Below are 12,105 nucleotides of genomic sequence, written 5' to 3'. Positions count from 1 at the left end.
AGATCGTTGTGTAAGAATAGACAGCTTTTGCTGAGCCCAAAGCTTCAGAATTGCTATTTAAATTGATTAGAACTAAGAATTATTGATTATCCCCCAAAAAGGTTAAAAATAAGCCTACATAAACTTTTTTTAAGAAAAATACTAGAGATTGGCAACTTACTTAATTAATTCTGCCTCTTCTACCGGTTGGTGTCGAGGATACAAGGTGCCTCTCAGCCTCCATGACTTTCTGTCTGCAGTGAGTGGTAAAACATCACGAATGGAGCTGCCCCTCTCACACAGAGCGTCCTCTATCTCTTCCTCCAATTTCCTTCTCGGTCTACCTCTCTTGCACTTTCCTTCGACTTTGACCTCTTTCATGATCTTCGGAATCCGAGTTGTGGGCGTACCATGAACATGCCCAAACCACTTTAGTTGCTGTTCCTGTATTGTGGTAGCTATGAGCTTAACATCTAAAGTGTTTCTTATTGCAACATTCCTTATCCTATCCCTTCTAGTTTTGTTCTCTACTTTCCTAATCTCCATTGCTTGGAGCTTACTTTTGAGTCTTTTTGGTCAAAGTCCAGGATTCACATCCATAGGTCAAGGTAGGCACAAAGGTAAATTTATAGCAAAACTGGGCATGTTCACCTTCTTTACTGGAGTCTATTGAAAAGTCTCACTGCCATAACTGGGAAGCTGTTTAGTGACTTGGCTAGTCTGCATCTTGGCACATCCAGATCGATAGCTCCTCTAGTGCTGATGTTGCACCACGCTGTATAAAATATCACCAATGTTCTCCTTAACGTAGCAGACGATGTCAAGTACATATTGATTAAAGATGGTAAGAATGTTAAGAGAGGAGAACAGAGGCTTACTCTTTGTGGTCTCGGCGGCCTACCGAAGTCGAAAGCCTCACTGCTCTCTTCTGAAAAGCCGCAGAATCTTTCTGACTCTTGAAAGAGTGTCCCCATATAATATTAGCCCATATGAGACGTGACTGTTGAACAGGGCGTAATAGGCCGATACCAAAACATCCACTGATTTTTTTTTTTCAATTTCCTCAGCAAAAAGAGGACTCTAGAAAGCCTATGACAGACCTGAGTTGCGTGTTCACCCCACGACATCTTCGGATCAATCCAGAAGCCAAGGAGCTTCAAGGGGCTCCCGCATCAGTCATCTTCATAGTGCAAATGAGTCACTGAGTCATATCCTCGTTGAGCTGCAACTTGTTGCTCACAAACCAATTCTTGGCCTCGTCAAGTAATCCGTCTTAGTCCAGACGGATTTGTTCTATGTCCCTTGCCAGAAGGGTAGTGTCATCCGCATATAAAAGTGAGCGGCCCTGAAGATCTAAATCATTGACAAGAATTACGAAGATAAGAGGACCAAGCACAGACCCTTGACGAACCCCATGTCGCAAACTAAGCTCTTCTGAGCGAGCACCTTCAACCTCCACTACCTGCTTCCTGCTTCTCTATTTTTGGTGGCCTACAATGCGTCATCGATCTCTATTACTACAACTGCATCTGAATGCAGTTATTGTTTAGTACGAATGATTTATACTAATACTAAGTAAATAAATAATAATTGAAAAAACCCTAATTTCAAGCATTTGTATATTTTTGGTTCCTAGCCTTCGTCGTTAATTTTAGTGCTTTGTTGTGCTGTAGAAACTTAATAATGTTGTTATATGTAGTGTCTTATGACTATTAATTTTGTGGCTATTAAAATGACTTTTGAATAGGCCAGACACCGATTTTCTTAGTTCCGCCCGGGGATAGTGGATGGCGCGAAAGTGCCGTCTTAGGAGGCAACCCATAAAAGTAGTTCCATATTAGTACTTCATTTATTATTACTTATCAAATAATAGAATAGCTTAATTTACTGTATTTTTGAATGTGTTGACATTTTTGTTGGATTGTAGGGTAGGCAAAGAATCTAGGGGTTATTAAACTTATATTATTTCATGTGTCAATCGTAATATTTAAATCCCTTTTATTTTGCATTACTCAGCTATAAAATCACATTAAATATTTTTTTCTGATATACTGTACAATAAATCCATAGTTAAACTACTCTATATAACTTTTGGGCTATAATATTTTTCTTAATATAATATTTTAGGAAACAAATTTTAATTTTTAAAATTTTGCACTTGACACGAGACCGAGAACGAGGTGGCTCTTGGCGGAGGAATACTAATGACGTCCCTTCAAGGCAATTCCATTGCCGGTCCATGAATTTTGCGGTGTTGTGGACGTGTAAATTTCCTATTTCTTGTTAAATTTATGCAATGATAGTTAAGATGGCTTCAGAAGCTTCAGCTCAGTTAATCCAAATCCTCGAAAAAACTGTTTCTCCAGGTATGTATTCGTTTGTTACTTAAATATTTCCATATCATTCCTACTTGAGTAATCAGGGTTGGGTGAAGACTATCTAGAGGCCATTTAATGTTCGAATTAAGTATTCTAAGGTAGGTCTAGTCCTATCATGCGGCCTGAGTTTATGCGTCTGAATTTTGTTAGCCTACATTCTGTTGTATGTAAGATAAAATTGATATTATAGACTCGTCTAGGCCTAGGTTTGTGCTTCCTAAAACCTACATGCCATGACACCTTGTACAAGGCCATTGGCTCAAGAGACCTAGGTAAAATTGAATGTGTCCCTATTCCATATTTGGTTGTGTTTTGTGATGGGCTACTGTAAGTTAGGCCAATCTACTGTTCCTATTGAGTTTTAAGGCCTAAGTTTATCAATTTTTATAAACTGGTGAGCTGTGCACACTTTAAGTAGGCCCCTAAGTTAGGCCTAAACTTAGTGTAAGGATTTAGGGTTAACTTAAGCCTTGTTCACACTTTACAACTTGTTTTGTAAACTTGTGTTGTATAACAAATTAACTGGTAAGTTAGGGACCTAACTTAAGTTAGATCTAGGCTAGTAAGTTTTAGCCAAGGCCTAATAATTGGTTAACAGAAATCAGAAACTTTTTATTGCCGTAATTTGCAAGGTACATGCATATGACAAAGTCAACAACAAATGAGGTTCAAGTTCAACCAAGAAAATAAAACTAGATACCGGTAAAACATAAATAGACAAAACATTTGTCTGGGCAGTCATAATGGATCAAAATAAAAATGTAGCTATGCAAGCATCGAGCTTATCAGAAACAAGACAGTAAAAGGTCAACAATTGTTCATACAGATCATCGAATAACCCTCCGAGTGTCCATGGTTTAGGCCTTAATGTCCGCCTATTTTTGGCGCATTTGCAAGATTTTATTAAAACGGATCTGAAAAGCTTATAAAACAATGTTAATTCTACTGTTCTATATACCATTTTGTTTGGAAAATCATGGGCTTCAATATCATACATAAAACCTAAGGAATATGTGTTTCAAAAATTTTTTTTTAGGTAAAAATAAAAATTATTTTGGAAAAATTGAAAAAAAAATAAGTTCGCGCTCAATGAAAATTTGTATAAATTATAGGCCTATAAATATTTGAAAATAGCCACATTGTTCTAAATTTTATGAGGATTACAAATAAATAATATAAGGAAGTAGATTTGCAAATAAATAAGTTATGGGCAAAAAACAGATTTCAGTACATAGCGTTTAGCTAAGAATGCATAGCCTAACCATAGCTAGGAATCTGGCTGATAATTTACATCAATATCACTACCTACTTCTTCAGGATCATCAACCAGCCCTTCAAAATCACTTAAATCTTCTTATAATGCACCACGTATATCACTACTTTTGATTTTTAACACTAAAACAATGATAAACATAATAAAACACATCAGTCATCGGTCCGAGGTTAACTAACCTGTTTACAAATACGCACGTCAGCTGTCTGCTACAATTACGATCGGCTCGGAGAACATAAAGCGCTTAGAGACAGACCTCTGGAGAAAGCTTAGAATCTAATGAAAAGAACGATACCTAACTCGATCCAGTTCAATCCGATTTTGTCAGTCATAGAGCCTTCGCCGTAAACAGTGTTCACTACACAAACACTAATAGTTTAGGCAAAAAATTGACACTACACAAAGTGTGTTACGCGTCGCTGCAGCGACGCATGACACTCGGAGGGTTAAAACATTTAAAAAAATACAATACGGTAACTTTCAAGTTGTAACTTAAGTTAGGTCTACAATAAGGATGTTGTACAACCTTAAAATAGTGTTGGTACAACCTTATCTTATAACTTATGGGTAAAGTTTCTTAGGTTAACTGGGCTACGCTAACTTATTATCGATTGAAAATATTCTATAGATTCAATTAGGTTAGTAAGTTAAACTTTAACTTAATTCCTTTTTTTACCATATCTAAAAAACACAATTGTAACTTAGCGTAAATTAGCCTTAGAACTTAACTTAGCCCAGTAAAAAAAACTGTACCTTTTTACGTTAAGTTGCAGCGTTCCCTACTTAGCCTACCCATTTCGGAAATGACAAACATGTTTACCCACATCGGTTTTGCTATCTGGGATCTAGATCAGTTTGCTCCCATGAGTAGGCATAGCCCAGACAAAAGTCTACATTTGCCATTCTTAAAAAGTTTTACCAACAGTCCTCAATTCCCTAGCCAACAACTCTTTTTATCTTGTTCAAAATCTCGTAACATTTCACTGCCACTGTATTTAAGTTAATCCTATAGCTTGCAGTGACAAACCTACCACCCAACGACGCTTTGCCCTTGTCTTTCTATCACAGGAAATCACGGCACAAACAGCCTGCCAATAATAGATCACGATCCTCGCCCCTTATAGCAATAACTTAAGTTAATGATAACTGTGTAAGTTTTTGGGCGAGCTCTCTTAGCCATCATTGTTTTTGGGATGGCGCATACAACTTGTTTTACAACATTAAGTTAGTTAAGTTCATATTTCATATTTCCGCTTCACTTCATATTTCATACTATGGTACTTAAAACAAAGTTAAACTAAGTTTAAGTTAACTTAAGTTAAACATGTTTGACAAACTAAAGTTTGTAAAACAAGTTGTATAGTGTAAACACAGCTTAAGGTCTCCATCAATACAATACACAGCAACAATACAATATTGGCAGTCTAGTCCAATAAATAGCTGGGTAGCTTAGTGGATATAGGCTAGTGCTCGCCTAGTACCGGTAGTCAAAAGGTCGCCGGTTCGATCCTGAGAAAAGTGAGTTAAGTTAGGCCAGGCTTAAGTTAGCATTTTGATGGTTGGAAACTGGACCCAGCTGCCCTTGATCATTGGGCTTTCATTAAATAATGGTCATGACTAATGAAACAGCTGGTCTTACAGTAGGTAATTAATAAAACCTGCACAAGGCATCACACTCCGTACACTCATTGTCATTCGATTAAGTTATTTTACCTATTAAATAATTAGGCCTACACTGAACTTCTTAAGGTTGCGTGCTCTCATTTTAAAACAAAAACAATCCAAAATGTGAACAATAACACAAGTCATGTGTTGAACAATTATTAACATAGGTAAGTTATTCAGATGATATTAACTACTAAGTGACTGTCATCCCTCCTTCACAAGTAAAAATTATTTGTTTTTTTTTTAATCCTCTCGCCGCTTCTTACAACAGAAGCTGAGTCATTGTTAAAATGTTATTCTAACCTGGGCGACTGACTTTCGTTCACATGATGGGAGATTCTGAATGACTTACGTCTTGTCTTATGATCCATGAGTTTCTTCGGTATTCTCGTCCATCACCTGTCTGAATTTGGTACGATCATGGTTCAGGGCCAACTTGAACTATTTTTGCTCTCAGCCAACACTTGGTTTGAATATGAAAAGCACTGATTCACTGAGTTTGAACTGATCAAGCTCTGTCTTCCTCATATTACCATACAGAATATTATTTTGCAATCCGGAGGCTAACATCCACAATCTACGGTACTTTATCAAAGTTTATACCAGATGCTTCAGTTGATAGTTCCTTCTCGACAAGTTCTCACTGAGAAAAATGTGGCTTGGTTCTGGGATACACCACAACAAAAATCATTTAGGCCTAACAAGTTCAGCAAAAACTGAAAAAAAAAAACTCGGCACCAGGGTTGCCACCCGTCCCAATTCTGCCGTTACAGTCCCGATTTCGGTACCTTATGCCTGCGTTTAAGCCTATGTTAATCCGAGGGGAAAAGGGGCCATGTCCCGATTTTTCCCTAAGGTAGCAACCCTGCTCGGCACTGTCATTAGGTTAATTATTAAATAACTAGGCCTATTGTACATCTAAAGGTGGTGTATTCTCATTTTAAAACAAAAACTCAATCCAAAATGTAAAACGTAACACCAAGACATATGTTATTAACATATTAACTACTAACTGTCACACTCATTCTTCACTTATATTTGGGTTAAAACACATATTTTTAATTCCCCATCAAACGATACCAAGTTCAAAAAGATCGAATAGAAAATAGCTGAATTATTACGATTTTTAATAGTAAAATGGGGTAGAATAAGGCAGAAGCTAGTCAGGTTTGCCCCATTTTACAACTAATATTTCAGCTATTTCTTATTTGATCTTCGTTTGATAGGGAATTAAAAATTCTAAATAAAAGTGTTCTTGACATTTCTTCATAATAAGCCGTTTTTGAGTACCGGTAATTTAAGTTTAAAAAATTAAAATGGCCGCCATTTAGAAATTTTTCATTGAATCAAGATGAATTTTTTTTCTTAAATTAGGCTAGTCTTTTCTACTTTAACCTACGTACCAAGTTTTATAAAAATCTGTTGAAAAAATTCAAAAATAAAAATGTTTTTGTAAAAAAATAAAAAAATGGCGGATATCTGGTTAACAAAGCGATTTTGAAAAAAAATATGCTATTTTCGATTTTCTCTTTATTTTGACCCATAGAACCATTTCCCGGAGTTTGGCTGTTTACTTACGGGACACCCTGTATAATTCAGTGTTTTATCTCAGCTACAAAAATTTTACAATGGGATAGAAAATACTTTAAACCAGACAACTGAAGTTATTAAAGCATTTTACAGCCCTATATTATTTTATAGAACATTTCGGTTAATCCAAATTCGGTCAGGGGTTCTAGTGTATTTTGTCTAACAGCAACTTCTGTTTTGTAGATAAAAATGAGTTGGAGGCTGCCCAGAGCTATTTGGAACAAGCTGCTCAGACTAATCTGGTAATTATATAGTTTAGTGTTCAATAGATTGTAAAATGAATTAACTTATTAAATTTAAGAAAATGTACTCTGCCAACTATAGCCTATTCAGTAGACCAAAATGTCTTAGTTTTGCAAGTAAACAAGAAGAATAAGAATCTTTAATGCCCTTTAAACATTTTATAGTGCAATAGGGTAGTTTCATTTTTAAATAGATTGTCTTAATATATAAATAATAATACAATGTAATTAAATGTATCAAAAGAAAGAGTAACAAAGATAATTTAATTAAATAAGTTAAAACAAGCTGGCCTAGTAATAGTTTGTGTAAGTTTATATGTGTATTGAAATAAGTGAGAGGTAATGTTTTTTTTTAAGTGCTTACCCATACAAGATAAGTAGGTTTACCATAGATTAAGACGGTATGAGTAATCAACTCCACCTCAGAGGTGTAACTATCTGTAAGATGACTTAATAAACACTTGAGGGGAAAATATAAGTTGACTTTGGAGTGTCCAACGCTGGTTCAAAATTTAGGATCCCAAACAAAAATTCTACAAAAATGACTAGCCTATATGAATTTTTGACGTGTAACACAGGCTTCGGCTGGCATTTTTTTGCTAATGAATTATTTTCTTCCACATCCTAATGTTTGTAGTGACTATAAAATTAAAAATTTTAATAAAATAAAAATATACAGATATTGATTTTACCCTACATTTGTACAATTATAAGACTAAGAATATTTATTTTCCTTTGAACATTAAATGCATTTGGAATCGTCAGTTAAACAACACATTCTGCACGAAATATCACAAAGCGCTACAAATACAATCAACATGTTCCTACAAAACTTTCGACAGTTCTAAAATAAATAAATAATTAGTTTCTACTATGTTTAAAATGCTACAAGTACAGTTCAAACTAAAAGATGGTAGGTCTAATTACACATGCAAGTCAAATAAATATCACAGCTCAAGAGTCAAAAACTTAAAAATATTGTAGCCTATGTTGTGAGGAATTTAAAAAGATACCCCCGCTGCAGCAACCTGCCGACGCGAATTTCCATTAGCCTGAATTGATTTTCAATTAAATCTATTAAATTAACATTTAGGTTTAACGAGAAGGCCTACCTAGGTTTGCTGCTACAGGTAAACTAACAAAGTGTGATTTTTAGTAAAATTTTAATAGCTTAGTATATAATAATTAAATCTCTTAAAACACGCTTACCCTCCGTGTAGCACCAAACCTAGGTACTTGTTTTTAAACCTAATGTTATTTACATAGATTTAATTTAAAATCAATTCAGACAAATGGAAATTTGTTTAGTCTGCAGGTTTGCTGCAGCGGGGGTATTTTAACTTACAATACTTTATGGATCGTCCCTTGAAGAGATTTTTGCTCTTGATTTTCTACTATTTATGTTATCTTTTTAATCTTTAGAATACCTACTTAAATACCTGATTAGACCTTAAAGAACACAATTTAAAATACATTTATATAAAGCGCCATATTTAAAAAAGGCATAGTATAGGCTACAGATTTGTAAGTACCCAAAATGTTTGTAATATAAAGACTTAGCACAGGCTGTGTGTTAAATCAGTAGCTTGATTGACTAGGCCTACATATCCTTGGCAGCAACGTAATGAATTTGAGTTCTAGTGCTACCAATGAAATTGGTCAGCAGACTACAGTTAAATTATTTCACTATAACGGGTAATTCCTTGGTTTGTTTGATACATGCACCGCTAATGCATAACATAATGTTCTGCGTTTAAATTTTCAGCCTGAATTTGTCAAAACACTTTCCGATGTGTTACACCATGGGGGCAACAGCCCAGTTGCTAGGATGGCTGCGGGTCTTCAACTCAAAAATACCCTCACTTCCAAAGACCAAACAGTCAAACTACAATACCAACAACGATGGCTGGCATTCCCAGAAGATGTCAGACTGTATATTAAAAAGAATGTAAGTATGATTTTTAAGCAATTCCTTTTTAAGACAAGAGCTTTTGTAGTTGCATGGCTTTAGTCTCTAAACTTGTAATACAAGAATCATTCATCAAAGCAAAAATAGATTTGAGTAAGGCATTTTGTTTAGAATACTTCACCACATAAGAACATAATTCAGAGATGATTGTCAATTCAGAGACCTAAGAGTAACTTAACTTGATTTTTTTTTTTTGCTGAGAGAAGATTGTAAACTGTTTCGCTGAGTCAAGCAAGTAACGTAGAACAATATATTATAGGTTAGGCGTTTTTGAAGGTTATTGTACACTTTTTTAGTTGCTCATTAGGCCCTACCATAAATTTTAGACTTATTTAACTTTGCTTGTTGTATTCAACCAGTAAAGAGATGAGTGTCTTCATTGTTAAAAGTTGGACAGAGAAGATTACGAAGCTTAAAATTATTTTGGTTTCAGTGGTATCCCTTGTAAAATCAAGTTGCTTTCTTTTGTTAAAAAAGTTAATTTTTGCAACCGATTTAATATAAGCCTAGGCAAGTGTATTCCAAGTTACCTTAGGCAGATAACCTGCTTGCCAACTGACTGTGTAAACACGGCTTTGGGGCTATGAGATTTGGGATACTTTGCAGTTTTTTTGTATATTTTATTTTTTTATATATATCTTATATTATAAATGTGAAAGTTTGTCTGTTTGTTTGTATGTGTGTATGTTTGTTTGTTTGTTTGAAGTTCAATCATGCATTAACTACTTGGCGGATTAGGCTGACATTTGGCATGATGATGGCTCACTATCCCGATTAACATATAGGCATATTCTTATCTCAAAAATCCTCTCGGGCTCCGCCCCAATGGATCTGTAGTTCCCCATGTTAACCTTATGAGTAGGCCTATTCATATTTAAAGGGAATTAAAGAATTTAGTAAGCTGTGTCAACTAAAAAAGTTGGTTCTATGCAAAAGCATCAAAAAGTTATAAGATTTACCAACAGGGTGCAGCACTAATATTTTGTTTTGCATTTATGAAAACAGCTAATTTGAACTAAGCAGCAAAAAAAAACCCCCCGTGATACGCAATGAGAACTGTCAAAGTAGGATTTTTTACAGTTAAGTTATATTTTAAATTTCATGATTAATTTGTGATATGCAAATTTTTAATAATTTATTTTTCTTTATTGTTTGGATGAAGTGGTAGAACATTATGGCTATGGTAGCCTAGATGTGTAATACTATAGTATACCATAAATTTAAAGAAGCAAATTTTATCAAACCCATTGCACACGCAAAGCTTGAGTATAACTGCAATAAGCATTTTATACTTAAATGCCAACCCCGTACGAAGGACGGGTACTCTGCTAGTATATAGGCCTATATATGTCCGTTAGCACAATAACTCGAGCAGAAATGATCCGATTTTGATGATATTTGGTATAAACGTGTAAACCTACACTTATTCAAACAAATTCGCGAACCAGCATGATCAGACTATGGGAACGGGGGTTTATGAGGGGGTTTTATTGGGTAAAAAATTTTCAATTTGGGTTTTTTCAATTTTTGGCCCAAAAAACATAAAATTTAGCAATCTATTTCCAAACCACTTTGTAGAGCTTAAAAAAACAAATAGTTTAGTATATTGAAGTGTTATTATGCGGCTAATGGCTACGGAGAAAATAAAAAAAATGGTAAATTAAAAATTCCCATGTTTTTCTTATGGAGAATAAGTAAACTGTTGTAGTTTGCTTGTGAACATATTTTGATCAAATTTGAGATCAAAATACATTTATTTCTTACCAAACTATTAACATTTTACAAAAAAAGTTTTTAACCCTCCCTGTTGCAGCAAACCTAAGAGTACTTGCTAAACAAATTCTATTTAAATAGGGAAAAAATGTTTGGTAGGGAGACATTTTAGCGTAAATTCAATCAGGCAAATGGAAATTCACTTAGTCTGCAGGTTTGCTGCTGTGGGGGTATTTTATATTACTTGCTATTCACAGTGCCTATTTACCATGAACTAATCTCTCTATATATCTCAATAACTCATATCTTCACTTCATCACTTAACACCTTTTTCCATTGAAAACCAGGCTGGTTTGACTCTGCCAACGTATTGCCTCCACATTCTTGGGTCTTCTGCTACCTTTATAGCTGAGTAGAGCCTTCTCAGGTCTTAAGTAACTTTGTTATTCTAACTCATTCTTGGTCTTTCTAGACCTCTTTGTTTTCCTTCCCGCACACTTAAATTGATCAATTCATTACACTTCTTGTATAGGGTAGGCCTACAAATGACCCAACCAATTTAGTCAATAAGTTTTTATCATTCCTTCAATGTCTGGTTCTTGATATAATTCTCGTATACATTAATCTCGTCCTTCTTCTCCAAGTGCCATCTTCCTAAACCTGTCCAGGTATATGCGCGAATCTTGTTTTCAAATGTTCCAAGAATTTTCTCTGATTGTTTCCTGAGGGTCCAATGACCCAGTAAGTAAAATGTCTGATGGTTACTTGTATATGTTGACAGATCGTCGGAGCCCTGGGTACGGAGAACAACAGACCAAGTTCAGCGGCACAGTGTGTCGCGTACGTGGCCGTGGCCGAGCTACCAGCTGGACAGTGGCCGGACCTTATCAGTCTGTTGGTCAACAACGTCATCAGCGGAGGCAGCACTGAGATGATGAAGGAGGCCACACTAGAGGCCATCGGCTACATCTGTCAAGACATTGTGAGTAAACACACTCTCTTATGGGCTAGAGAGACAGTTGCAAAGATATTTTCGCTAAGTTGCAGACGGTGTTTTTGTTTTGTTTTGTTTTTAACTATTTAACAAAACAAATCAACCATATTATAAATGCTTGTACAGTTTTATGACCAAACTGGCACAAATTGTCTACCCTAAAATTTATTTATTTAATTTGTTATTGTTGTTATAGATATTTAAATAATTGCCAATGTTATTTTTTAAGATATTTATTTGTACATTATTTATTGATATTAGTCCGTTTTTGTCATATATTGTATTGTTGTGAGTGATTACAC

At 35.0% G+C, this 12,105-nt stretch overlaps 2 protein-coding genes across 3 annotated transcripts in view; one reads left to right on the top strand and one right to left on the bottom strand.

Moving 5' to 3' along the window:
* Window positions 1-156: 156 nt before the first annotated feature.
* On the bottom strand, window positions 157-525 carry LOC129004680 (uncharacterized). Its single transcript, XM_054433240.1, has one exon. It carries the CDS (start codon window positions 523-525, stop codon window positions 157-159), a length of 369 nt encoding a protein of 122 aa, XP_054289215.1.
* A 1,659-nt stretch (window positions 526-2,184) lies between these two features.
* The window catches only part of LOC129004612 (importin subunit beta-1-like), a 34,338-nt gene continuing 24,417 nt past the window's right edge, over window positions 2,185-12,105 (top strand). Inside the window, exons 1-4 of one of the 2 annotated variants that reach the window (XM_054433145.1) lie at window positions 2,185-2,345; window positions 7,069-7,127; window positions 8,893-9,075; window positions 11,591-11,791. In XM_054433145.1, the coding sequence (XP_054289120.1) occupies window positions 2,276-2,345; window positions 7,069-7,127; window positions 8,893-9,075; window positions 11,591-11,791 (513 nt within the window). In that variant the 5' untranslated portion in view covers window positions 2,185-2,275. The remainder of the gene's footprint in view (window positions 2,346-7,068; window positions 7,128-8,892; window positions 9,076-11,590; window positions 11,792-12,105) is intronic. The other variant, XM_054433144.1, reaches the window with a different exon arrangement.

This window comes from Macrosteles quadrilineatus, unplaced genomic scaffold, assembly GCF_028750875.1.
Source record: "Macrosteles quadrilineatus isolate MER2022 unplaced genomic scaffold, UCM_ALF_1.0 Scaffold_10__1_contigs__length_6754688, whole genome shotgun sequence".
In the NCBI taxonomy this organism is placed as follows: Eukaryota; Metazoa; Arthropoda; class Insecta; order Hemiptera; family Cicadellidae; genus Macrosteles; species Macrosteles quadrilineatus.
The sequence above is the reverse complement of the archived record's forward strand: the minus strand, read 5'-3'. Positions and strand labels throughout refer to the sequence as shown.

What these genes read in the sequence shown, in the direction of transcription:
- LOC129004680 (XM_054433240.1), bottom strand. Translation starts at nt 525, where the DNA reads ATGGAGATTAGGAAAGTAGAGAACAAAACTAGAAGGGATAGGATAAGG.